A 21,675-nucleotide genomic window follows, 5' to 3' on the forward strand; every position below is an offset into this window, starting at 1 on the left:
ACGGCCCCTGCTGTCAGCGGGGAAGAAGGAGAAACGAAGCCTCAGAGGCAGGAGAGGGGAAGCAAGTAGAGAAACCGCGCGCAGCAGACAGAGCTAGCGCCTGGCGCGCGCCCGCTCCGCCACCGCCGCTTTTCGGAGCTGGGGAATTACTGGCCTCGGCAGCGCGGAGGCTGATCGGCCCCTCCCGGGCTCGGCCTCCCTCCACGCCCCCCCTCGGGACGCGCCCGGCGATTGGCCGCCCGGGCCTGGGCCCGCCGCGATTGGCGCTCTCGGGCCCGGCCGGGGGCTTTAAGCCGGGGGCGGGGGCGCGGCCCGCAGCGCTGCCGTCCCCGCCGCGCGCCCGCCGCGCCGTCGGAGCTGGGCTCGCCGCCTCCGGGGCCGCCGCCGCGAGCGAGTCTCCGCCTTGGGCCGCAGCCGGCCGGGGGCTCGCGAGCGCGGGAGAGGGAGCGCGAGGGCAGGCGCCGTCGATCCCGCCGGGCCCAGCCGGCGAGGCGCCGCGCTGGCCACCATGGTGGCCACGTGCCTGCAGGTGGTGGGCTTCGTCACGAGCTTCGTGGGCTGGATCGGCATCATCGTCACCACGTCCACCAATGACTGGGTGGTCACCTGCGGCTACACCATCCCCACCTGTCGCAAGATGGATGAGCTGGGCACCAAGGGGCTGTGGGCCGACTGCGTCATGGCCACCGGGCTGTACCACTGCAAGCCCCTGGTGGACATCCTCATCCTGCCGGGTAAGGGCCCCGCCGGGGCCGCGCGCCGAGCGAGCGCGCCGCTGCGCTGGGACCCTGAGCTGCCGAGCGCACCCGGGGACGCGCCTCCGACGGTCTTCACAGAACCGTCGGGCGGGGCGTTTTTGACATCCTCTGCCCCACCTTGTTGTGGAGGAATTAGGCCGCCCTGACCTCCACCCCTCTCAGCCTCAGTTTCCTTGTCTTGAATTTGGGCTAAATGGAGGCGGTCACTGGCGAGGTCACCTTGAAACTGAATGAACTAAGACATAGACACGTGGCTGGAACTAAAATGCGTGCCAATTAGCGCCCCCCACCCCCACCCCCATGCCTGCCGGGTCCCCTTCTCACATCGCTTGCTGCCCTGTAGAAAAAATTCTGGGCAACGGTTTCAATTCAGACTTCTGCTTGGAATCGCTGTCCAGTCGTCCCGTCCCTTCCCACTTCCCCCGCCCCGCACGATTGCCTTGGGTCCCACCAACCTTTGTCACAGTTCTCTTGGGAGGAGCGCATTTAAAGGCAAGACCCAGTTGCTTTAAGATGCGGAGTAACAGAGTAACCCGCCCCAAACCCGCCAGCCTGGGAGAGGTTCGCCTCGTTCTTTCCCCTGCACGAGCCTTTGGCTTCCTGGAGACACTGCTCCCTCCTTCAGCCTCTCCTCAAGGCCCGTCTTCCCTCTTCCTCCAGTTGGAAGCATTCGCTCCTTCATCCTTGCTGCCCTAGTACTGGGCTCGTATCCTCATCAGGGCTCATTTCATCTCGATCTTCTGAGTCAAGTTCTCCCGCTAAATTTTAACCCCCTCGACGCTAGGATTGGCGTCCTGTTTTCTTTGCATCCTCTCCTGGGCCCAGCATTGCTTCCGGCATACCTGAAGGTGCGCAGTGCATGCCAGTTCTGCCTTTCACTAGCTTTTTCTCCATTTCGAACTTTCAGAATGATGCAAGTTGGGGAAACCAGATGTTACTGCTGGTATCTGTGGGCAGGGTCAGACTTGGCATCCAAGTCACAATCTGGGCGATTTGGGGCAAGTTACTTACCCTCTATGAACCCCAGTTGTCTTCTTTTTAAAATGAGAGTCAAACCAACTACCCATCTTTGGGGTTGTTTTGGGGGATTAAATGAGATATGCGATGTAGACCTCCTTTGATGCAATAGATACTCTATGAATGGTAGCTAGAGTTATGATTAAAAGTAGGTCACAGCATTTGTGGGAACCTTGGATTGAACCATAAAATTACTCTCTGCTTCCTTCCCCTCATTTTAGGTTTTCTGAGTGTTCGATGCCAAGTTTTTGTGGGTTTTTTTGAGAACTAGACCATACTCCAGAGGAGAGTCTGTTTTAGGGAGGGCCTCGTCCTTCCTGCTTTCCCTGTCTCACACTTAGAGGGGAGTGGTGGGCACAGAGGTCAATCTTTACCTTTTGATTTCTGGACATGGCCGTGGCCCTGTAGTGGGTCAACATCTTGCACCATGGATTTCGGAACCTCGGTTGCCAGTGGACCATGTCCTTTGAGTGGGCTCCGGCTGCCCTACAAGCTACAGGGACGGAGGGCTCTGGCCAAGGATCAGGCCTCAGGCCTCCTGTGGCTCCTCTTTGCGGTCACCGAGTCAATAGATACTTGATTGCTTGATTGTCCTTAATTCTGAAGAAATTGAGATGGGCAGTTTGTGGAAGAGGGCACCTGAGGAATCTGTTTGAATTCTTGCAAACATACCTTGCTGGAGAGACAGTACTGGGGTTGGATCTCGGTGTGCAAGGCGGGCTGGCTGGATTTGGTAAGAGGCGCCTCGGTGTGTGATGCAGAGGCTGGGCCTCAGTTCTTGGCTTTGCCACTAGCTCTGCCTCGTCCAAGCCACTAGTTCTGATTTCCTCTGAGCAGGAAAGAGAGAGTAATAAATGCAACCATTTTGAGGGGCTGGGGAATGTTTTAATGAGAAAGAATACATTAAAGGCAGGGATACTCTAAGTATCTTGTCAGGTTTATTCTCCATAAATGTTGAACATATTGAAATCTGTTTCTTGATAAAGTTGTTAACTTGGCATTTTATTTGACAGTGTACATTTCAGGTAGTTTTACTTCTGTCTTTTATTATTAAGCTCACCTCTTCATTCAGAATTTGTTTACATCTTCTGTGGACACTGGTTAACTGGTTAATTCCATGATGACCAACGACTCCTGGGGACTGGAGAGGTGCCTTTTAAGCAATGACAGGGCAGTGCAAGGAGGACCATTGGGGAAGCACGCCCAGGGCACTGTGGGTGAGAGAGGAGATGGAGTCTGACCATCTGTGGGGGTAGGGTGGATTCCTGAGCCTTTGATCCAGCAGCCTCTGGATCAAAGAGGAAGCCCTAGGCTTAGCTTAGTCTAGTCCAGGACCAACAGCTATCATACACAGCGTGAGCTAAAAATTACACAATCAGGGACAAAATCACCCAGCACAACTAGAGATAAAAGTACTAGACTAACACAGAGTAGTGACATGGGGAATAAGAGCTAACTGTTTTTGAGTATTTAGCATGTGCTGAGCACTGTTCTAAGCACTGCATGAACTAATGAACTTAATCTTCCGTAGAATTCTATTAAAGTAACATAGACACAGAGTGGTTAAGTTCATTTCCCAAGGTCACACAGCATATGGCTGCAGCAGACTGGAACCTACACAGACCATCAAGGAAGACTTCCTGGAAGACTTAGTTTAATCTGAAAGCCTTGCAAGGTGATGTAATGATGCAAGGGGAGTCTTGGCCCCTTCATCCTGGAAGCTCGGCCAAGTGGACCAAACTGGGGATTTCCATTCACTTTTTCTTGCCCTCAGTGCCCCCCCCCTTCTTTAGTTGCAGTGTCTTGAAAAATGGAAATAAATGTTAAAAGTTGTAGTTATCTGGGGGGCCTTTTAGCATCTTCTAAGTCCTAGAATGGGGCAAAAGGTGGGGGGGATGCTGAATTCCCAAGAGGCAGGTGCAGGCCCGGAAGGCCCGTGGCTGACTCCCCGTCTGCTCTCTCGCCCCCAGGCTACGTGCAGGCTTGCCGAGCCCTGATGATCGCAGCCTCCGTCCTCGGCCTGCCGGCCATCTTCCTGCTGCTGACAGTCCTCCCCTGCATCCGCATGGGCCACGAGCCCGGCGTGGCCAAGTACAGGCGGGCGCAGCTGGCGGGCGTCCTGCTCATTCTGCTGGGTAAGACAGCCTTCTCGCCCCCGCTCTGAGCGAAGCAGATGGGCCTCAGAGCTCGCGGATCCTGCTTCCTCAAGGCCCAGAGGCAGCGAAGAGAAGCCAAGCGAATCTGCTGGGAGGGGAGCCCCTGGGGAGCCTCCCCCAGTTCGTGTCCCTTTAGTGCTTTGGGGTGTTCGTGTTCCAGGTGATAAGGATCTTGGGTGTTTTACACAGAGGGATAAGTCATGTCTCTGGGGGCCACTGAATGTGAAAAATAAAGAAAAAGCAGAGGAAGGTAAAGCATCTTTCGAGGGTAAGAAATATCCGAGGAAGAGACCCGAAAGACAGAAGATGGTTACGCAGTGGCTGTCTGCCCAGGTTTCACAGTGGAATCTCTTTTTGAAAACACCTATGCTTAGGCCCCAAACCAGATCTGTGGAATCAGAATTTCTGGATACTGGGCCAGGTGAAGATATTTTTAAAAAGCTCCCAGAGGGTTCTTGTGTGAAGCCAGAATTGAGAACCTGAGTTAATGTATAGGAAGGAACAGAGAAAGTAGAGAGTAAGAGGAAAGTGAGAGTTGAGAGTGATAGACCACTAGGGGAGGGTTCAATCTCTTATTCAATCAGCATTTATTGAGCACCTACTGTGTGCCAGGCACCATGGTAGGCAATGGGAATATTGGGAAAAAAGACACTCTCTGTTTTGAGTGTACTCAGACATTCTTGATAGTGTGGTATGTGCGCATCCTAGAAAAGGTACTCAGGCTGTGCGCACTGGTGGGAGGGCATCTAACCCAGACTGGAGGAATTGCCAAGAGCAGAAGACCCCAGCAGTGAGTCTTGAGGGTTGAACAGAAGATAGTCAGTCTTGGAGGGGAGGGAGGGACAATCAGGGCTAACAAAATGGGGAAATGGCCTGTGCGTGTTCACTTTGCTTAGCTGATGACGCTGCACACAGAAGCATCAATTTACAGCCTGTGGAGGGTCCTTCTAGCTCTGCTCTAGTCAGTGGTTTCATTTCTTCAATGCCAGTTCCATTAGCCCCCTCCTAATCCTAACAGAGCATATGAATTTTAAGAACGTCTTGTTGCAAGACAAGACCCCGAAACAAGGTCTTGCTTCTCCTCACACACATCAGTGAGGAGAAACTGGTCTGGATATGAGTTAGATGAAAAGTCACATTCTCCTGGGATAAGAAATCCACATCTCCAACCTGCCACAACAGACCATATACTTGAGGAGTAAAGGGAAGGGCTCACAGCTCTGAGTGAAAGCATACTCCCTCCCGGACCTCCAGTGCAAACCTCCAGTGCTTCAGCCACCGGAGAGGGAGAGGTAGCGGTGCCGGAGAGAGAGGGGAGCCATTTCCTAAAGTTGCAAAAGGAAGGAGGTTTGCAGCAGCTTGTGAAACCACAGAGAATTCAAAGGAGGAGTTTGTTTGTGTGAGTATGTGTGATAACAGAAGTGAAAAGAGAGCTGCTGTGATGTCCAGAGAAGGCTCTGGGCGAGGGCATTTTGGTTACAGCCACAAAGAGTACATGTGCTAATGCCACCCGAACACACTGGCTGCATCATGCGTGCCATCTAATGCACAGAGGGGGCCCTCTTGTGATGTTTGATGGTCAAACCGTCGTGCCTGGATTCCCCTTCTGGCAGGCCGACCAAAGCTGTGTGAAAATTCTCCTGCTAGCCCCTAGGCACGTGCTGTTGTCGCTTTTCTCACATTCTCACAGAAGCCCCTGAGGGCTCTCTTTGCCTCTGAGGATAGCAGAGCCAGAGGGGAAACTCCTGGAGTTTAGAAGTCATTTATAGTTCTGCTATACTGGTGTCCAACTTTAGAAATCCTGGCTTTCTGTGAGAGAGCCACCGAGTATCAACAGGCAAGAGATTGCATGATAACAAAACGGAAAAATAAAGGGATAAAAGCAAAGTATATATAGACAAATCGGTTAAAAAAAGCAAACCCTAAAACAACTGAATCATCCAGGTGAATAACAAGGGTTATTTGAAAAAGGTTAGCAATTGATTGCTTGAAACGTCCTGGCTGAATTCAACACAGCTTGTCTCTTTAAAATGGGTTAGTAAGTGTAGACAGGATTGTAGTGGAGCAGAGCAAGGCCGGGGGGTAGTGGGTGTGAGTTCCTCGGTTCCCGTTTGCCCTTCTGGGATGAAACCGTAGGGGGACACTGAGTGATCCGACCCCACCCCGGGAGGCTGCACCCTTTTGGCCACTCATCATGCCGATGGCGTGAGGGGCAGCTCTTGGCCCTCTCAGGGCCCTGCATTTCCAGTATTGCCTGCCTCCTCTTTGATTGCTACTCTCCAGATTTATTTCTCAGTGGGTCACCTGCTTGCCTCTGGGTCGGATGTTGTTTTGACTGGAACGAGCTAGCTCTGGAAATGTAAAGCTCATTGTCTCAAGTGTGGCACCTGCTGGCCTCCTCTAGGTCTTCTCGCCCTGGAGCCCCAGTGCCTTGTTGGCCGTGGTGGGAGGAGCAAGAGAGAGTGAAGGCTGCCTTTGTGTCTCTCTGGATTGCCTTCTGCCACTCTCCCGGGAGAAGCCAGCTCTGAGCTTGTGCTGGGTCCTAGGGGTCAGCAGATGGTGCTCCAGCCAAGGCGTGGTCACCGTCCAAAGGGGACAGGGTAACCCTGGGCTCAGGGGCCTCGGAACGAAAAACAATGTCACGGTTCATCCTGGAGTGGAAACTGTGAGCACTGCTAATTAAAACCAATTTTTCTTGACCCTGAAAATCTGTCCTTATTTTTCTGAAAGCTGGGGGAAAAATTATGTTTGCTGCACAAGAGTTAAGTTCTTTACCTTCTCAGCAGCAAGTTTAATGGTGTGAGGATTTGGGTCCTGCTGTGGGGGAAGGAGTAGGGTCTGCTGGCGCTACCTTCCCGTGCCCCAGGAGCACCAGGCTGCCCAGACTTTGAGTGGGAAGTAGAAGACTTCCAGACCTAATCTGTCTGTGGCTTTGCAAGACTGCCCCACAAGGCAGGGGGTTCTGAGGCCCTCAACTGTTTGGAGTTGGACCCAACTCTGCAGAAGTCCTGGGTCTGCAAGTTTCTAGCTGTGTGAACTAGGGTATTGCTTAACATCTCTGAGCCTTTCTGTAAAATGGGGATAATAAGGCCTACTTCTCAGGTTGGTAGGGATAGTGAAACGATGCAAATTATTTGGCACGGTGCCTCATTTTTCCGGGGCTGCCGTAACAAAGCACTGCAAACTAGGTGGCTTAAGACGACAGGAATTTATTATCTGACAGTTCTGGAGGCTGGGAGTCTGAACTCAAAACCGGGCCAGGCTTCCCTTGAAGTCGCAGGGTTCTGGTGGCGGCATGCTGGCAGCCCGTGGCGTTTTGGCTCTTGGCCTGTGTCCAGATTTCCTCTTAGGAGGACATCAGTTACAGCTATAGCGGATCAGGGTCCACCCCCATCCCGTTTGGCCTCATCTTAACTAATAACCCCTTCAAAGAGCCTATTTCCAAACAGGGTTGCATTGGTGGGTCCAGGATCAGGACTTGAGCAGGTCTTTTTGGGGGTCACAATTCACTCTGTCGTACCTGATGTCTAGCACGTCACGAGTTTGCTGCTATTATCATTGTTGTTGGGTAGAGGAAACAGAGAGCACCCCAGAGGGCAACGGGGTGATTCTGACCAGGTCTGATTTCAGTGGGGTCATCTCCTCATCTAAACTGGTGAGGAGAGACAATGACCTGTTCCTGGAAACACTACCTCACATCCTGGGCTAATGGAAATATTTCCTGTGTTTCCTTTATGGAAACTGGGTTGTGGGAATAAATAATTGGAATTTTTTGGTTATTTCTTTATTTTCTTTATGAAAGGTCACATGAAACTGCCCACTTGAAGACCCTGATGCTTAGTTCTGATTCAGTCCAGTTGATGCCTCACAAGTTAGAAAGCACTTTATTTGGGGTTTCTTGAGGGACATGGGGTAGGACTTTCCCCTCCTTGATGGAATCCTTTCTTTCTCACCTTTTTTTTTTTTTTTTTCAAATCTGGCCCCAAGAACCTTATTTGTAGTGGAGAAAGCTATTTTAACTTGGAACTTACGGGTTAATACTGAAATTGCAGTAAAATAAAGGGAGTGTGTAAATGTGGGACAAATTGTGCTTGGCATGAATGTAGGATCAGATGTCTCAGGGAACGGGACTCCCGGAAGGGTGGAATAAGCTGTGGCATCCTTAACCCCAGGACCAGTAGGAGAATAGTTAGAAAACAAGTCTCAACTCTAAGCCACATTTCATATTGGTAGTGGAAACGGTGTGGCATCTTAGTACGGCTGCAGCTTCAAATGACTTCATCAGTAAAACTGGGGGGACTAGCTGCATTCTGAGGTCCCTGCAGTCTCTAAATTCTATGTTATCTTTTCAAATGAACAAATGACCACGAGACTGGCTTTTAAAAAGTTTAAAGGAAAGCAGATATAATGATATATGAATTAGAAATAAAGGGAAAAAATGTTGAAAACTTGCTAGGAAAATAATGTACTCAATATTCCATTGATCACATGGTTGTTGTAAATATTCAGCTTTATAAAAATCATTGTGTAAGAGGAGAATGTCCTCTGGCAGCTGTGTTTCCTAAGTCAAAATTTTAAAGAATGACAAGTGAGAAAAAGGAAAATGAAAAAATTTCTAGTTTCAAATGTTAAGGAAACCACAAGTGAAAAGGACTCCAATCAACAGGTGATTAGAAATGTCATGACTTGTTGCTTTGAGTTAACTGGCTGCTTCTTTTTCACTAAAACTAATGCCTGCTTAGATGGTATGCTCTAATAGTATTAATTTTAGAAGACAGTGCTCAACACATTGTAAAATTGTTAAAGGGAAGAGGATTTTTGAAAATTATTTTATTGTGGAAAATTTCAAACATACACAAAAGTAGGAAAAATAGTGTAATAAACCTCCATGAACCCAAACTCATTCTCAACAATGATCAATTCATGGGCAGTCTTTTTCATCTATATGCTTCTCCATAATCTCAGATATACTATCACAGAGGACTTTCCCCAGCATTATTAATATAAGCCATTAGTGTAATTTAAGGTAGTTTGTTAAAAATATAGCTTTGTGCTAGAAAAGATGCTTTCTAAAAGTCCTTTCAGTGCCTAGTTCTGATAGTGACAAAGCCTGGAAAAAGAGGTGTTCATTGGAAGAAGGAAGAAATAGCAGTGTCTGGCTACCTTCAGTCTTCCTCTGCCTCTCTGTGTGTATGTGTGTGTGTGTCTTTCTAAGTTGGTACTTTAAAACTCAAGCAGGACCGTATCAATTGTATTTAACTTGATCACCTTTATTTAACTGCATGCATTATCATGTTTGATCTAATTCTGAAAGAGTTTAAAAGCTTTACATATCATTGCTCTAACATTGCCTTCCCAAATATTTTCAGGGTTTGGTTACATCAAGATCGTTGTTAATTTTTAATAAGGTTATATTCTATCAAGTAAGAAACACATGGCATTATATTATTTGAAACTTGGTCTCAAAAGGAGCATATTATTTTATTTTATGTAGAGCAAGGATTTCTCTTTGTGAGAGGACCAAGGCTAGATGAATCTATATCTACACAGTGAAGTTTCTTCTCTCCTATGCTGCTGCTGCTGTTTCTTTTCTCCTCCTTCTTCTCCTTCTCCTTCTCCTCCTTCTCCCTCTTCCTCTCCTCTTTCCTCCTCTTCTTCTACTTCCTCCTCTTCTTCTCCTTCTCCTTTTCCTTCTCCTTCTCCTCTTCCTTCTCCTCCTTCTTCATAGCTTCACAGTTTACTTTCTAATCCCCAGTGAAAAATGGAAGATTTTTCCCTTATGCAATGAACTATTATATCTTCTGAAGACAGAATAGGAGAACAGGCTGAAAATCCTGAATGTTAAAATTACCCTGTCTTGGTTTTAGAGACTCAATTTAAAAATAAATTCTAATGACATAAAAATAGAAAAGGAGCAGAATTTCCCTTTATAGTTAATTTTCTTGGGTAACTGGGCTTTTTTGAGAAACAATTTCATTTATTTCCTCCAAGTAATGGAGAGAACCATTACAAACTCTTTCTTATTGTCTCCAGAGAAATAAATCTATCAGGCCCTTCTCTTAGGTCTTTAAGATGCCAAACATTTTTGCCAGTTCTAGTAATATTTCACATTTTTTAGTTAAGTAATTTCACTTGAATTTTTAACTTTACTCGTCAAAACATATCTGTTTCTTCAAACCATTGCTGAAATGGAATAAATTCTCCCTTTTTCAGTATCTAAACATTCTTCATTCTGAGTTCAATTGAAGGTTACCATTTTCAGTGAACCTCTCATTTCCCTTCATATTGTGTGGCAGTCTGTCATTTTTTAGTGGTTTTGATGTGGTTCATCTTTGAGAGCCACAGGAATTCTACCTAGGGTTTATTTATTTACTAGGAAATAAAGATCTTGCTGACATTCATTTGCTTTGTTTTTACATGGATTATAAAAGAGGGAAGTCTTTAATGAGATAAATCATGAGCTATGACATTAAGGTTTTATGATTTTGGAAGTTAATTTTGGCACATATGAAGTAGAAAGTAGAATGGAAATGAGACTACTTCTCATCATCCATCCACCTATCCTTCCCTCCATCTGTTCATCTAGCCATTCACTCATCTGTCCTATGAAGTTCATTTTATGAATGTTTAGATATTTTTCTGATTTTCCCTTTTTCTAATGAATTATATTGTAATAAAATCTAATAAAATCCCCCAAACACTTACAAACAAGACTGATAATTACCTTTGGAATATTGAGCCTGATTCTTTTTTTTAAGTTTTAATTAAAAATTTTTAAAAAAATTTTTATTTTTTTAAAAAGATACTTAGATTACATAAATGTTATATTAAAAATATAGGGGATTCCTATTTGCCCCACTCGCCACACCTCCCCCATTTTCCCACATTAACAACTTCCTTCATTAGCGAGGTACTTTCATTGCAATTGATGAACACATTTTGGAGCACTGCCACTAAGTGTGGATTAATGTTTACATTGTACTTTACACTCTCACCCACCCAACTCTGTAGGTTATGGCAAGATATATAGTGGCCTGTATCTGTTGTTGCAATGTCATTCAGGACAATTCCCAAGTTCCGAAAATGCCCCGGTTTTACACCTGTTTTTCCTTCTCCCTGCCCTCAGTGCCTCCAGGAGCCACTGCCTCCACATCTTTCCCCATGTGAAGGTGACCTTGTTTTGTCACTTTTCCAGGAACAAGGGGAACAACTAAATGATATTTTTGAGGCAATTTCTTATCTCAGTCTTTAAAATCTAAACTGAATCTGAAAGTTGGTTAGGTTTACATGAGCTGTGGGGAGTACAAAACACTTGAAAAATAGAAAACTTAATTTGAACAATAAAATGTTTTAAATCTAGGTAATTGTTTATGGGAAAGATCAGTTGGATTGAACTAAACCCAAACCAATTGCTTAGGAATTAAATTTTTTTTCTCCATAGAATTCAGCTTTTCACTTTCTTCCTTCTTCCTTTAAGCAAGCCTGGGGTTTGGGAAGCCCTTGCCCGGTTGCTGTTCTTGCCTTGGCAGAGCGGATGCTCACTTTTGGGGGTTGGAAGGTAGGTAGCTGGATCATGGGTTGCTATGGTGAATCTAAAGCAGTTCTCTCTGACTGGAACACTCTAGAAGAGGATCTTCTCATGGTATCTCCTATAAAAATATTACAGGAGCTGGCTTGACGGTGCTGATTCCTTAAGGAAAATGGAGCCCTGGGAACTGTCCCACATAGTTGTGTCTCTCCGTTCCTGTCATTCTATTCCCCAAAGCCCCTTATCTCCCTCCTGCTCTTATGCACTCGCCTCAGCCCTGGGCCAGCCCAGCCGTGGTGGCTTCCTTCCTCAAGTCCTTCCTCAAAAGGAGCAGCGCAGGCTGGGGAACTGGGGCGGGGCATCCTGGTGCCTGCGCCTTGCACGTTTGCTCCTAGGCCTCCTCTGCGGCTCTGCTCTACATTACCGAGCTGCAAAGGCAGCTGGGGCCGGGAGTGACAAGGTGATAAGCCCACTCCTGCCCTTAACGGTTGTGGACTCGGACGCCAGGCCCTTCTTGCCAGTGCATGCCCTCTCCCCTTCCATGGCAGAGCTGATGGTGGCAGCCCAGGGCTCTTATCCTACACTGTCCTCTGTGTGGCTCAGTATCCTGGCTCTATGTGCAGAAAGCCAAGCTGCACAAAGAGGGAGCCAGTGAGTTTGCTACTTACCCAATAGTTTCTAGCTTCTTAAATATGCCAGGGCCCTCTCCTTATATCACAGCACCTCTCTGATGCCAATACTTTCAATATCCCTTTTTTTTCAAGTAAGGGATGCACTGTATAAAGACCCAAGGCCAGAACGGATTGAATTTAGCATTTTAGACAATCTGCACAAACTCCTTAATTATGTGAAAGTTCACAATTAGTGGAGTGAATTTAGGCTGCACAAGTTAACCTTGGTAGTTCAAGGCCCCCAAATTCACTTCTTTTCCCTGACTTTCACTTGGAATCAATAAATTTTTAGGAATCCATCTAAGTATATCTGTACCCTAGTTGTGGGGGTGGTATTGGTCCATTATGAACAAAAACCTGTGTTACAAACTACAAAAATGTAATGAGATTGTTTAAAAGTTCTCTCAAGATGGGTAAGACTCAAATCTTTTCTCTAGTTTAAAAGTAATGTAGGCGGCAGACTTGGCCCAGTGGTTAGGGCGTCCGTCTACCACATGGGAGGTCCACGGTTCAAACCCCGGGCCTCCTTGACCCGTGTGGAGCTGGCCCATGCGCAGTGCTGATGCGCCCAAGGAGTGCCGCGCCCCGCAGGGGTGTCCCCCACGTAGGGGAGCCCTACGCGCAAGGTGTGCACCCCGTAAGGAGAGCCGCCCAGTGCGAAGGAGGGAGCAGCCTGCCCAGGAATGGTGCCGCACACACGGAGAGCTGACACAACAAGATGACGCAACAAAAAAACACAGATTCCCGTGCCACTGACAACAACAGAAGTGGACAAAGAAAAAGACGCAGCAAATAGACACAGAGAACAGACAACTGGGGTGTGGGGGGAAGGGGAGAGAAATAAATAATAAATCTTAAAAAATAAAATAAAATAAAGGGCGGGTAGAGTTTAATGCAGATATTTATGAAAACCATTGCTGCTTTTCTGTGGGCACAAAGGGTGAGTTAGAAAACCACTAACTCTGGGTAGAAGTCAGAATGTGCTTGCTTAGTTGAAGTGACAAGTGCACCCCAGCAGGCAAACAGACTGACATTGTAATACCATGCCTTGAATTTTTTCAAGAAGGTTTTATAGCGAATAATTGGGAACATTTTTTTTCTTTTAATGTCTTACCTTTTTTTTTTTTTTTTTAAGTCTTCTCACTTTACTATGCATCCCATCTTAAAAGCTTTTACTAAACTTTCTTTCCTGTTTGTCATTGTGAGGAACCAAATGATACCAAAGGAAGTTATGGACTTACCTTCCCTGGAGCTGTACTGTCTAGTATAGTAGCCAAGAACCACATATGGGCTTTTTAAATTAAAATTAAAGTGAATTACAATTCAGAATTCATTTCCTCGGTCTAACTAGCCTCTTGTCAAATGATCAATAGTCCTGTGTAGTTCATGGCCACCTCATTTGACAGTGCTGGTCTAAAGGTTTAATAATTTTAAAAAACTCTTTATAGGCTCCTGTCTGCTCTTTTTTTTTTTTTTTTTTTACTTTGATAGAAGGAGGGGAAGCACTAAATGATATAGAGGCTATTTCTTTTTTTTTTTTTTAAAGATTTATTTATTTTTATTTAATTTCCCCCCCTCCCCTGGTTGTCTGTTCTTGGTGTCTATTTGCTGCGTCTTGTTTCTTAGTCCGCTTCTGTTGTCGTCAGCAGCACGGGAAGTGTGGGCGGCGCCATTCCTGGGCAGGCTGCTCTTTCTTTTCACGCTGGGCGGCTTTCCTCTCGGGCGCACTCCTTGCGCATGGGGCTCCCCCACGCGGGGGACATCCTTGCGTGGCACGGCACTCCTTGCGCGCATCAGCACTGCGCATGGGCCAGCTCCACACGGGTCAAGGAGGCCCGGGGTTTGAACCGCGGACCTCCCATGTGGTAGACGGACGCCCTAACCACTGGGCCAAAGTCCGTTTCCCTAGAGGCTATTTCTTATCCCATTCTATAAATCTAAACTAAGCATGAAAGTTAGATTGTTTAGGGTGAGACCAAAATGTTACTTCATTGTGACCCATTACAAGAAATATCATCATAAAAACCTGGATTGGGAGAATTCTTTTATTCCAAGGATTGTGCTTGTTTGTATGTTGGGATTTTGTGATTTTGAACAGCATATCACAAACTTATACCCTTGTCTGGTACTCCACTTATGTCTAACTATATTTGCCACAACAAGAGAGATTTCACAGTTTTTTCCAAGTCTTTGTGATGTGAATTGACCAATTTGAAAAAACAGAGTGGAAAGTTGCGGTGGGAACTGTCTTGTTTCTCGACTCTGGCAGTACAAGTCATTCAGTCATTCAAGCTGTGTACATTAAGCACATACGATATACGAAGGTACAAACACAGATGAGACGGGCACCCAGACTTCAAAGAACTCAGAATCTGGCATGGGAGAGAGACAGAAAAGAGATAATTATAATACAATTAGGTAAGTGTATTATTAGGATTATAAGTATAGATGTTAGGAAGTCAAGGTATACAAGGAAATACAAACTTTTTTTGGGGATCTAAATGATCTGCTTCTAGGTTTTCTTTCTTAGAGTTTTTTTGTTTCTGTCACCCACTGCAAAAATAAGAACCCAGCAGCTTGACGCAAACCTTGATCTGTTTGTTCCGTAGGTTCAGGTTGCCGAGGGAGCAGGGCTGTGGGCGCAGCGTTTTGGGCTGGCTGGGGCTGGGGGGTGTGCCCGCGGAGGGAACGGGCGCCTGCCCGCGCACGCGGCGTGTGGCGCGCACCCCAGGTCACAGCCCTCTCCATGTCTCCCCAGCTCTCTGCGCCCTTGTCGCCACCGTCTGGTTCCCCGTGTGTGCCCACCGCGAGACCACCATCGTGAGCTTTGGCTATTCGCTGTATGCCGGCTGGATTGGAGCTGTGATGTGCCTCGTGGGTGGCTGCGTCATCGTCTGCTGCGCTGGAGATGCCCAGGCGTTTGGTGAAAACCGTTTCTACTACTCTTCGGGCTCCAGCTCCCCCACTCACGCCAAGAGTGCCCATGTATAAGGGAGCTGCCAGGCTGCCCGTGGAGGTGCTGTCGATGCTAGGCCTGTGGCCCGCGGGTTGCTTGCCACAGTGGGGTGAAAGCCACTCTTCTGCCAGGCTCCAAAGCCAAAGGTCTAGAAAACCAAAAGCATCCTGCCTGGCATTTTATAGTCTTAACCGACCACCCCCCCTCCCTTGGTTGCCTTAAAAGAAATCTGTAGCTCAGATAATGCCCACACATTTTTTTCTCATGGTTTTGCCCACTCTTAGTGCTTTTCTTGGGCATTCCTTTGGTGTTCATTAAAAATATGTGTGCTTTTTGTTTCTCTCTCTTTAAATTTTAAATGTCTTTCAAACGTCACTGAGTCGGGGTGGGGGAGAGAAATAAAGGACACTTTTCTGTTACAGATGACAATGGGAGCCTCATAAAGATGTCTCTCTGTTCCCTCCCTCCGCTTCAGCCCCAAGGTCATCTAGCGATAAGTGATAGAAAAAAGATAGAATTGGGGACATGGGGTGAGGGAGGGATGGGAATTGTGGCACTTTCTGTCCATGAGAAAGTTTCACTTTTGTAAGTTGAGGGCAAGGGGTGGGGATGTTTTTTAGTTTGTAATTTTACATTTTTCTGTACATACTTTTTCAAGATTGATCATTTTTATAACCATGGTTTTCCTGAAATTCTCAATTCATCAGTATGAAGGAAGTGAACCAAATACATCTTAGTTCTATGCTAAGTAACAGTGCAAGTGAGTGTAACTTTAACTGACATTCCACAAAACATTTTTGATTTCTAGGTTTGTGTGATGTAGTTTTTAATCTTGTGCTTGCATGTACTTCAACATAACACTTTTTAAAAGCTTTTTCCCTGTCTCCATTTTCATTCTGCTAGCCATCTGGAAGAACTTTGTTTAACATAATTTGTACTGTTGAATTTGGCTTTACGGGTGTAAACACTGATGATATATCAGTACCAGAGACCCCAAACCCTCCAAACACTGATGGTGCATTTTGTTCTTTAAGTGAAAACTGTGCAATAAAATAACAGACTGCAAAACTAGCCTTCAATCTTCTGTTGTAACCAGAGGTATCATCTATTGATTTTTAAAAATTTCACTCATCTCTACTGGTAATTTATAGGGACCCTGGTCAGTAATTCAAAAACAAGTCATTCTGTACTCCCCTGAATAATTAAAAAGTTATATTTTATTCACTATATTGTGGTGGTAATTTGTGGTCATAAAAGTATAATCTAGATGTGCTCTAGGTTTACCAAGGGGAGTTACTTTATAGCTTCTTTAGGTCTTTTAAGTCATATGTAAATGGGCAGAGATCAGAAACCAAGTTCTAAGAATTATGCAAACTCCTTTGTCTACTTTGAAACAGTAAAGGAATTGTCGAGGTGTCAAGGAAAGTATAAAACAAACCCACTTTTAGGCAATGCTATCTAAATGCATTTAATTCAAACATACGCATATGGATGTTTAGAAATTCTGGACAAAGCCACATTGAGTTGCTTTTTATTTGTTTTCTATTTCAGAAACTCTCAAATGATGGGTCTTCCCTAAGAAAACAGATTACAGTCTATTTTGGCAGACATTTTTTTCCAAATACTAATTTTATCAGATGAAAGCATAATAATTGTCAAACATTTCCTCTTTGGAAATAGTCATTTGGCCCAGTCATTTTGCAGACATTAGGTGATTGTGTTCTGGTGGAGACTTTTTCTAAATTATTTATGCAGAAAAGGCAACCTTCATGTTGATCAAAATATTTGCTTAGCTATGCTACAGTTTTTGTAAGGACACAAGTTTTGTGATTATATGGGAGGCACCTCCCTATTTCACACAAACTTTTTAGGGTAAAATGATTGTGAACATGAATAGAGTGAAAGGCATCTGAGGGTGAGAGGGCCAGCAGGCTATTTGGGCCCCGTGCCTGCTCTCCTCTGCGCAGCCACTAGTTTGAATAAGAAGCAGCCCAAGTAATTCTCCCTTCCTCTTCTGGGACTTATTTATGCATCATGTAGCTCCTTTCCTAAGGATGCTGCTTGCTTTCTCGTGTGAGGGGGTGTGCTATGTGAACTTTTGCCTGCAGCATAAGAAGAGGGACCCTAAAGTTCTCCTGGTTGACTATTGACTGGCTAATTAGGGAATCACATTTTGCAGATAGTAACTCCAGTGTTACTTTTTTTTTTTTTTTATACCTTTGAGGGAGTAAGAGATGTCTGTTCCTCTAGAACAACACAGTCTGATAGAAATAGCGTGTGATCCATATAAGTCGTTAGAGATTTTCTATTAGCCACATTAAAAAAGGTAAAAATAAGTAAAATTAATTTTAATAGTACGTATTTTATTTAACCTAGTATACCCAAAATATTATCATTTCAACATGTAATCAAGTATTAATGGGGATATTTTATTCCCTTCCTCCCTCCCTTTCTTCCTTCCTCCCTTCTCCCCTTCCTTCTAACTTCCCTCCCTCCTTCCCTTCTCTCTTTCTCTCTCTTTTTTTTTATAATCTTTGGAATCTGGTGTGTATATTTTACACTTACTTCTTATCTCCATTTGGACTAGTCACATTTCAAGTGTTCAGTAGCTGTACAGCTGGAGAACAAAAGGTTCTTCTTTAATAACTATAAAGAAAGATTGGTCTTGATCATTTTATCTGCTCTTGGTGGAGCTCCATCAGAACTGATAGTGATAGAAAGTATCTTCACCTAGGTGAATACATTGACACGTAATAACCTGCAAGTGGCAGACCCAAAGCATTTCACCTGAATAACGGGGGAAAAGGAATTCATGTGATTGAGTGTGCCAGGCACTTCATACATTTAGCCCTCCCCACAATGCCCATTTTATAGAGGAGGAAAATGAGACGTAGAGTTTTGGTTATTTGTGGAGCTCATATTGCCACTTTATAGAACTAGAATTGGATTTAAGTCTCTCTAACTCTAAAGCCCTCCATCTCCAATTTAAGAATCACCAGGCAGTCACTTAAAATGCGGATTTCCCCTCTTTATCCCTAGAGGCGACTCAATAGGTCTGGGTTGTGACCCAAGGATCTTTGTGCATTTTTGTTGAGCAGGATCAGTGATTCTGATGAGCTGGTCCCCACACTGCACCTTGAGAACCAGTGAATGGAAGCGCTCTTTCTCACTGTGTCTGTAGTGCAGTGAATACCTTTGCTAGTTCCTTCTCAATGGTCATCAGCGGTGAGAGGATTTTGAGTTATGCCAAGCTTCTTTTCCCCCATCTTTTCCCTATTGTGAAGTGACCATGTGGAGATCTTTGGTTTGAAAATGAACCAGTCCTGCTCATGCTTTCCAAGAATTCGATAGAAACCAAATTAGAGCAAAGAATGTTTCAAGGGAATCTCTTAATCTTGGGATGCAAGTTCCAACAACAGCAACAAAAAGAGAAGATTGTGTACTTAAAGAATACAAGTTACATGTTTGTGCTGAATTGGTGGTCTGGGGTAACAATAGAACAAGGTTTGGTTGTATTGGCCCGTTATTTATTTATTTATTTTTAATCTGCGTGTCAGTGTTTTTCTATACAATGTACACAATGTGAACTGCAGCATCTTAAATGTTTGGCAGGACATTCATGCTCATGACATCACATGCTCGGAGGACAGGGAAGCCACTGTGGGGCTGGCCCCGGGAGAAGCAGCATCAGTGCTGCCATTGAGATGGCCCCACAAAAGAGTGTGTGACAGCCAGATGTGCAGCTTCACGGAGACTGAACCAGGATTGTGGGTGGGACGTTGGCACATGCTGCTTATGGCTTCAATAGCAGCTCTTGAGGAATCTCTCTCTCTCTACCTCATGCAGACTCTCAGAGCTCAGGCTTTGTGGTCCTGTGGCGGGGGTGGGGGAGTGGAGATGGAGGGAATTGTCACTGCTCCACGCCCCATTATTGAGATGGAAAATGGGGAAATGTTAAGGCATTTCTAGAGGGTGGGGAAAGGTAGGAATTGCTTACTCTTTACATTGGAATTAACTTTCAAGTAGAAAAGATCGCTCAATTCTAACAGTCTGGGGCTTTCTTTAATTGAAACAGTTATTTCTCTTATGTTACAGACAGCAGTGCTTTTCAAACTAGAGTATGCATACAGATCACCTGGGGATCTTGTTAAAATGCAGGTTCTGATGAGGGCGAGCCTGAGAGCCCACGTTTCTGAGCAGCTCTCAGCGGCTGCCCTGCTGCTGGTCCTGCACTCGTCCGTCCGCTGAGCGGCGGGCCCTGGAGGTCTCTGTCCTGCTGACCACAGGCCGTCCTTCTGCATATACTCATTAAGCGGTGTGTTTTTCATGGAAGATACCAGAGTGTTTCTTTGCCCTTGGAAATAATTCTGCGGCCTCCCTGGCCCATGATAAAGGCTTAGAATCATTCTTTTGGCCTGAAGGTTTCGGTCCTCATTAAAATACTAACATCCAGTGGTATGTTGGAGCCAACTAGTCCTGGTTCATGGAAGCCGACTGTTAAATTTTTAGGAATTCTGCGAGCCAGTTGATATCAAAGTGTAGCTTGATATCAACCATGGTGGGGATCTTTATACCACAGAAATCAGTAAGTGCTACAAATCAGTGGTCTCCTTTCTCCCACGGCCCCAGCCTGTTGTTAGTCAGTTGCCAGGACACCACTCCCCAGCTCTTAGAGACCATCCATTAAGCTCTATCAGTCCTCGGCCCCTTAATTGTGAAAGACAATGTCCTTCCCTTGCCTAAGGTTTGTTGGGAGAGTTGGGAATATATTTCGTAATTGAGGGAAAGAGAGATGTGTCAACCGCAGTCTTTCACAACTGTGTGTGTGTGCACTAGCTGCCATGGGCCCTGGTCCGTGGAGCCTGGCAGCCTCTGCAGAGCAGGGGCTGCTTCCTTACCTTTTGGCCTGGGTTGTAGCATGGAGCTCAGGCAGTAAATCCTGCTCATGTATCAATATCATGGCTACCAGGCTGGTACCCAAGGCCATCCCTGTCCTCTCTTTAATTCACATCCTGTTGTCCATTAATCTGACTTCTGGAAGTTGCCTGGTAGGTTTGGTTTTTAAAAGTCACATTTTCTTCTGATTGTAAAAAAAAAAAGTTAACATTCATTGAGAGCTTACTCTATGCCAAGCCTAGTCCCAGCCTTTTTTTGCTAACACATTTATTTTTTTTTTAAAGCTTTAAATTTTGAAATAATTTCAAACGTACAGAACAGCTGCAAAAATAATACAAAACCCATGGAGAGAACTCTAGCACAAACCTGACTCTGCCAGATACCCAGATTCACCAATTTTTAACATTTTGCCACATTTGCGTTATCCTTCCATCCATCCATCCATCCATCCATCCATCCATCCATCTACAGACAGATCTAATCTATATCGATCTATCTATCTATCATCTATCTTCTAAACATTTGAGAGTAGGTTGTATACATCATTCTTCTTGAATACTTTATACGTCCGTGCACATTTCCTGAGAACAAAGATATTCATTTATGTAACTATCTCTGGTACAGGTAACAAGTTCAAGCAATTTAACATTAATGTAAAGCTTACAGACTATAACAGTTTATTTCATATGTCCCAGTAATGTCCTTTGAGCTTTTCTCCTTTATTATTAGTTCCCTTGCAGGATCATGGATTGCATTTAATTGTCATTGTTTCTTTAGTCACTTGTTAAAAAAATTGTGGAAACATATACAACATAAACTTTCCCATCTCAACTGCTCCCATGCATACCATTCAGTAGCATTAATCACATTCACAAAGTAGCACCACCTCACCACCATCCTAACACATTTAATCTTCACAACAACCCTTAAAAGTTAGGGGCCATTAATATTCCCATATTACAGATAAAGAAGTTAAGGCATGGGACGCTATGTAACTTACCTAAACGACACAGCTATGGAGTTATATGCATTCAGTATAGAAAATGTGAACACTGATGGAAAAATACAGACAAGAAAATTAAAATTTACCCATCATTCATCACTAGACTACCACTATTAATTTCTTTTGAATGTATTCTTGGTCATCATTTTTATTTTAAACAAAAACTCTGACATATAATTTTGGAACTCGATTTTAAAAGTGATATATGGAGAACCATCTCCCTCATTTGGTCTACTTCTTGGAACAGAATGGAATTCTGAATCAATAGGCCTTCAGGGTATTATGCCAGCTGCATAATTCATAATTCATGGCTGTGCTTTGCTTTTAGATCTGGGCTTCCTTAGTTTCAATTGATATTTTATTAAGATTTGAAATCTTGTATATTATTCAAAAATTCACAAACTTTTAAACCTTTAGTAGTCTTAAAATAGGTTTTATAAGGATCAGCTAAAGTCATATTATTTATTTACTCATTCAGTGTTTCCTTTGTTGATTAACTAATTAAGCAAATATTTAGTGAGTGCTTGCTATGTGTCACGTAAGCATTAGCCATCAGATATAAAAAAAGAAGCACAAAGATAGTCCTAGCTTTAAATAAATCAGTCTAGTGGTGTAGTCAGTATGTCATGAATAAGGATACTATTAGTTTCTTATCATTAATTTCATCTTTACTCTGAAGACAGGAAAATA

General features: G+C 44.8%; 1 protein-coding gene across 1 annotated transcript; it reads left to right on the top strand.

Moving 5' to 3' along the window:
• The first annotated feature begins 320 nt into the window (after positions 1-320).
• On the top strand, positions 321-16,313 carry CLDN11 (claudin 11). The gene is made up of 3 exons (XM_004484875.4): positions 321-734; positions 3,746-3,910; positions 14,889-16,313. The coding sequence occupies exons 1-3, from the start codon at positions 509-511 to the stop codon at positions 15,119-15,121; spliced, it is 624 nt and encodes a 207-aa protein (XP_004484932.3). The 5' UTR covers positions 321-508; the 3' UTR covers positions 15,122-16,313.
• Positions 16,314-21,675: the final 5,362 nt, after the last annotated feature.

This window comes from Dasypus novemcinctus, chromosome 4, assembly GCF_030445035.2.
Source record: "Dasypus novemcinctus isolate mDasNov1 chromosome 4, mDasNov1.1.hap2, whole genome shotgun sequence".
Taxonomy (NCBI): Eukaryota; Metazoa; Chordata; class Mammalia; order Cingulata; family Dasypodidae; genus Dasypus; species Dasypus novemcinctus.